Raw genomic sequence first — 5,725 nt, 5'->3', positions numbered from 1 at the left:
GCACGAAGGGTGATGCGGTGTTATGTTGTGAGTGTTAATGCACGAAGGGTAATATCGTGCCATATTATGAGAGAGTTAATGCACGAAGGGTGATGCCGTGTCGTTTCTATTTGATTCATATGGTAAGGTTGAGAGTAAAAGCACGAAGGGTGATGCCGTGTACTTTCTTTTGTTATGGTTACTTGTCCTTATCTGTTTTAATTATATCGGTTGATCAAAGTCCTTAATTCTGCTGTGATCCTTTATCTTGTGATCCCCTCAGAATGTCCCCTTCCAAATATTACTTGTCTTGTTTCTTTTATTGCTGTTATTGGTATATATATTGTTATACTACAAAGGTTTATTTGCAGGTGTCTTGTCTTAGCCTCATCACTACTTCGCCGAGGTTAGGCTCGATACTTACCAGTACATGTGGTCAGTTGTCTTGATACTGCACTCTGCACTTTCTGTGCAGATTTTGATACTGGACCGAGTTGATCCTGAGTTAGCTGTTGACTTCATCTGATCGGAGACCCAAGGTAGTCATGTAGGCGTCTGTAGGCCCTGGCGTCCCCTTCTATACATTCTCTTTACTGTTTCATTTGTATCGAAAATAGTTGTATTTCCTTCACACAAATTACTTGTAGTTAAATCTTAGAAGTTTGTGGATTGTGAATCCAGATTCTGGGTAGTTGTGTATAAATATTAAGATTGTTATGGATTTTCGCACTCTTTTTAATTTGTTGTGGTTTAATTGTTGTTAATCACTAAAAAGTTTAAGAATTAGCTTAATGATCTCTAATATTGACTTGCCAAGCAAGTGAAATGTTAGGCGCCATCACGATCCCGACGGTGGAGATTCCGAATCGTGGCAAAAATAATCTCAAGTAAAAATTGTGAAATGAGTGTCTGTCCAAGAAAAATCTTAGAATAAGCCCAAAAGACCCAAAGATCCAAGAAATTTTTTATTTTGGTGACAAATAACAACAACAACAATAAACAAAACAACAATAACATATCTAGTGCATTCCCACTAGTGGGGTCTGGGAGGGTCGGGGACAAACGTGGTTCCATAATACAATTACATCGAAATACAAACGGAAGAGAAACTTGAAACAGTAGTGGACAGTAGGTTCCATGAAAAGTGTCCGTTTTGCAAGAATTAGAGTGAACCGGAATGGCTAATGTTGAACTCATCAATATCCCAGAGCTCAAAAGAACCATTCACAAAATCGTAGTGTCCACCTTTCAGAGCAAGGCTTTTGTTCATCACAGCTTCCCTCACAAATGGATATGTCAGTAAGTTGGCTAGTGATTCATTTACTGCCTCCTGCTCAATGTCACACAAATATTTAACTTAATATATATCCTAAACTTTATATTTTCTTAAGTATCCGAAATTGTAAAGTTTCAATTATTGAACTAAAAGTTAGCATAGCTAGTTGAATAATTAGTATACTGCTTTAATTACCTTCTCCAATATTGTACATTGTTCAACGAAATCCTTGTCGCCATGTTCACTCTTTACCTTTGCCTTTGATATCGAACAAATTTTGACCCATTCTTCGATGAAATCACTGCGACCAGTTTGGCATAATATGTTAATAATCGAATTTTAAGATGTGCATATGTTAATAAGTCCAGTTTGGCTCTCAATCATTATCAGGCATCAAAGAAGAGAAAGGAGTTTGAAGCATGATTTAACTTTTACTTTTTCTCGCAAGTATGTATAAATTATATGTTGATTATATACGGTTATACAAATATAATATACAAACTATTCATATATTACATAACCGCTAATTATTTTTAATTTAAGTAGTTGATTGAGCAACTATTTAGGATAATTCTTCTAAGGAAAAACCAACCTGTCTATGGACCCATCATCAGGGATAGACATGAGTCCTTTTATACCTCCACAGCAGCTGTGTCCCATCACCAAAATATTCTCCACCTATTATGCAAGCTTAGTTTTAATTTACAACTAGAAATAGATAGGAAGAAAAACAAAAATGCAGGCGTAAAAAATTTTAAGTTAAAATAAGTGTGGAAAGAAATCTCTAATTAGTGAAGCATGAAATTATGAACAGATGTAATATAATTTTTTTATTTCTATCAAGCACGTGAATAAAATAAAGTTTATCTGTGTCAATAAACATTCAAATAGCTTTCTTAAATAAAAGCCAATCAAGTACTCGATATAAAAGAAATAGGAGTTTAAAATTTATTTATATTTTGTGATTCGATATTCATTTTTCTTTCTTGACATGAATGATGGTATTATTTATTGAAGCATTATTATTCAAATATTTAAAGTATTAGAATTTCTTTTAACTTAATTATGATTGTATGATAAAAGATTATATAAATAGAACATGTCATGTAGTAATATTTGATTTTTGTACAAATATAGAGAGCAAGTATTATCGATTTTGTATAAACAACGAAAGCAAGTGTTATCTGCCTCACTGCAGAATTAAACGACGTTAGATGTGTCAAAAAGGACTAACCTTTAAGTGGACAATTGCATATTCAATAGATGCCCCAGCTCCAGAATATTTAATCTGAACTCAGATAATATTCGGAAACATTACAAAGAATATAATTTAAGTTCTAATTTTGATACAAGGCTGAAGAAAGTAAATAGTAACGTCCGTCAAATTTTTTGACTACTAATTAGCATGGGTTTTAAAAAAGATACAATTGAGACGATAATATAATTTACCTGGTCATAAGGAGGGACCATGTTGGCTATATTACGAACCAAAAAAGCCTCCCCTGGTTGGAAATTAAGTATGTGGGATGGGCACACTCTGGAGTCGGAGCAGGCGAATACCAAAAACTGCATATTTTGTAATGAGAAATTATAAGTATTTATTAATTGCCTAAATATGTTGAGAAACGGGGACAAGATTTTTACTAAAAAATTTATATTTGTTATTGTGAGGTCAACCAAAGGATAATGAGAAGAAGTGAAATTAATTGCTTAGAAAATAAGCTTAAAACAGAAAATTTGCTACAATCCATATAATTATTTTTCCATTATTGATGTACATAAGTTAAATCGTTCTATCCTAAAACGATACTAGTACTTCAATACACATAGGATCTATGAAAATTACCCCATCAACTAAGTATATGATCAATGAATTATAAACTCTCAACCTAGTGCAACTATTTAATATTAATAGTCAATAGTATGTGCGTTGCGCGTGGATCTTGTTTAAATGAGTAAAAAAAATTTAAATACAAAAATATGAGTCCTGAAAATGAATATTGATTCTATATAGCTAACTCAATAACGAAAAGAAACTTCCACATAGAAGTCCTCAATAATGGTCAATATACTGAGGGAAAAAAATCAGTTAATTATAGAGACTAAACTATGCTAATTTACCTTGATAGATGATAAACTAAAGTGAAAATGAGTATTAATTAACTATAATATTGAATATAAAGATGTGACATAAATATAATATGTGACATAATATAACCAAGGGAGCGGCTCGGCTCCATTATTAGTTGCTCCAGTATATATCAATATAGTCTTAGATAAGTGACACGTTTGCTTTTTAAAGTTGAACCCATCTATCTTTATATCAAGGGCTTTTATCTCCTTCCAAAACCGTTAAACTTACCTCGTTTATATGAAATGAACATAGACATGACTTAGCTTGGCTCATGTATACGAGGGTTGTCAACTTCTCAGTTTGTATAACGAAGAAACTCAGCATATGCATAAAATGTTACAAAATACTACCAAAAAAATTAAACAATACTTTATTGGTGTAAAAATTGTTATAATATGAGGGGATAACATTTCACTTCTCTCTGTTTGAATCTTGAGAGATTTCAAGAAAATGGCACTGTGGAACTTTCGAAAGGTTAATTAATTTATATACGTCGTGACCCAAATTTAATAGAGTCAAAACTCAAAACCTCTACAAATTAAGTCCCACTTTGATCAAATCAAATCGGTTTTCCTATTATATTTCTGTTTATATATTCCATTCGTACTATATAAAGGTATTATATTAGATCTGTCAGAGTTGTAGAATAATATGAAATAGTACTATTTATTTTTAAAAGGGATCCTTTTCTTATTTGAGGTAAAACCTCAATTGAATTTTAAATTCTAAATATTAGGACCTAATTCAATAAGGAAAGATTGAATAAAAAAATTTAATTGATTTTAAATTCTTAAATATTAGGAAAGTAACTGAAATTATAATTTTTTCAAATACTAAATTTATTTTTAAAAGGTAAAAAGACGAACAACATTTTATTAAGGGTATTCATACTTTTAATATAGTATAGATTATTATTTACCTTTGGGCTTTGATCTTTTGCGAGCTCATCGTACAACTCGGGATCTTTGCTGCAAAAAGAAAATGCAAGTTGAAATGTTAGAAATGCTGAATTTACAAAGTTAGTTTTGGCAAAAAAAGATTACGCAAAAGACTAGAAGAAACTGTTCAAATAAGAAGAATATTGTTTTTTTTTTCGGAAAAAAAAAAATCTAAACCACATTTCAGATCTTTACTTTTGTATTTCTATTATCATAAAAACCTGAACATCTGGAACATATATAATGCTGTTACAATGACTTCCTTTCCCCTCTCAAGACCGAAGATTCGGACAATCTTTTTATGCCTTTTACGGCAGAGTAATAACTTACTCATATTTCTCAGTCTTGAAGTAAGCGAATCCGGAGCGGATCCTCTCATCCGGGTTAAACTCTTTCTTTGCTCCTCCATTAGTGGCGTTTTCATATGATTCCTCAGCCATTTTCTTGACCTGCAAACCACGAGAGATAGTTGTCAATTGGCCGTGAGAATAAAGTCACACATAATAAGTTGATAAGTATAAAAAAAAACTACATAGCAAGAATGTACATAAACTCTTAATGGTATAAGGTCTATCAGAAAAAACAAGCGAATAGTATATATCATACTAAGTTAAGAGTTTTGGTCCAAAAATGATAATAACATGTCTAACGATAAACAAAATATTAAAATGTGTCGAGTTTGAGTTTGGAGAATTGAGCGCTTCACTCTACCGTGAGCCTATCCGGTAGGAAATCCAAATTATTTGAACAAAAATAAAATATCCTAAAACTTTAATGAATTGTTGGAACACCACCAACATGCAGCCTCTTCTATTATTTGAACTTACTATGGAAGATAAAATTCATAACAGAGAACTGAATATATGAGAAGTATGGTGGAAAAAAAGAAGATAAAAGTTTTAGAGATTATGAAGGTTTAATTGTACCTCTGGTTGACCTGTGGACGTGAATAAAGTTGTATATAGCAAGAAGAAGTTTCTCTTACAAGTAAACACACTCAAAAATGCTGTGCTATTACAAGGACAGTATGAGGAGTATTTATAGAAAGGGATTTAGCCAGGTGCAGACTAGCATTGCATGGTTTTTTCTGGTCTATAGGGATTTTTTTTTTTTTTTAATGAATATTGAATATTCAACGCCATAACATATGGATCGAACATGGAAAGTTGTCAGCCATTTTTGTAGTTCAGTTATAATATATTGGGCATGGGATTCATCTGGTTTCATTTTATCATTTTAAAAAGAAAAAAAAATTCATGGTCCAAATGAGACAGCTCAAGAGTTAAGAATTTACGATATATATTCATAGGCAGTATCATGAGTTGGAGGTCTAGCCCAAAATCGTGTATATCAGTATATAATTTATGTTACCAGCTAGAGGAAAAAATACAATAAATT

General features: G+C 31.8%; 1 protein-coding gene across 1 annotated transcript; it reads right to left on the bottom strand.

Moving 5' to 3' along the window:
* Positions 1-929: 929 nt before the first annotated feature.
* Positions 930-5,334, bottom strand: LOC107826997 (carbonic anhydrase 2). The gene is made up of 8 exons (XM_016654047.2): positions 5,254-5,334; positions 4,658-4,776; positions 4,309-4,357; positions 2,705-2,821; positions 2,490-2,543; positions 1,848-1,933; positions 1,451-1,556; positions 930-1,309 (listed from the first exon to the last, which is right to left on the bottom strand). The coding sequence occupies exons 2-8, from the start codon at positions 4,765-4,767 to the stop codon at positions 1,142-1,144; spliced, it is 690 nt and encodes a 229-aa protein (XP_016509533.1). The 5' UTR covers positions 4,768-4,776; positions 5,254-5,334; the 3' UTR covers positions 930-1,141.
* Between the last annotated feature and the right edge of the window lie 391 nt (positions 5,335-5,725).

The sequence above is a fragment of the Nicotiana tabacum genome, chromosome 20 (genome assembly GCF_000715075.1).
Source record: "Nicotiana tabacum cultivar K326 chromosome 20, ASM71507v2, whole genome shotgun sequence".
Taxonomy (NCBI): domain Eukaryota; kingdom Viridiplantae; phylum Streptophyta; class Magnoliopsida; order Solanales; family Solanaceae; genus Nicotiana; species Nicotiana tabacum.
This window is presented reverse-complemented; position numbering and strand designations above follow the sequence as displayed.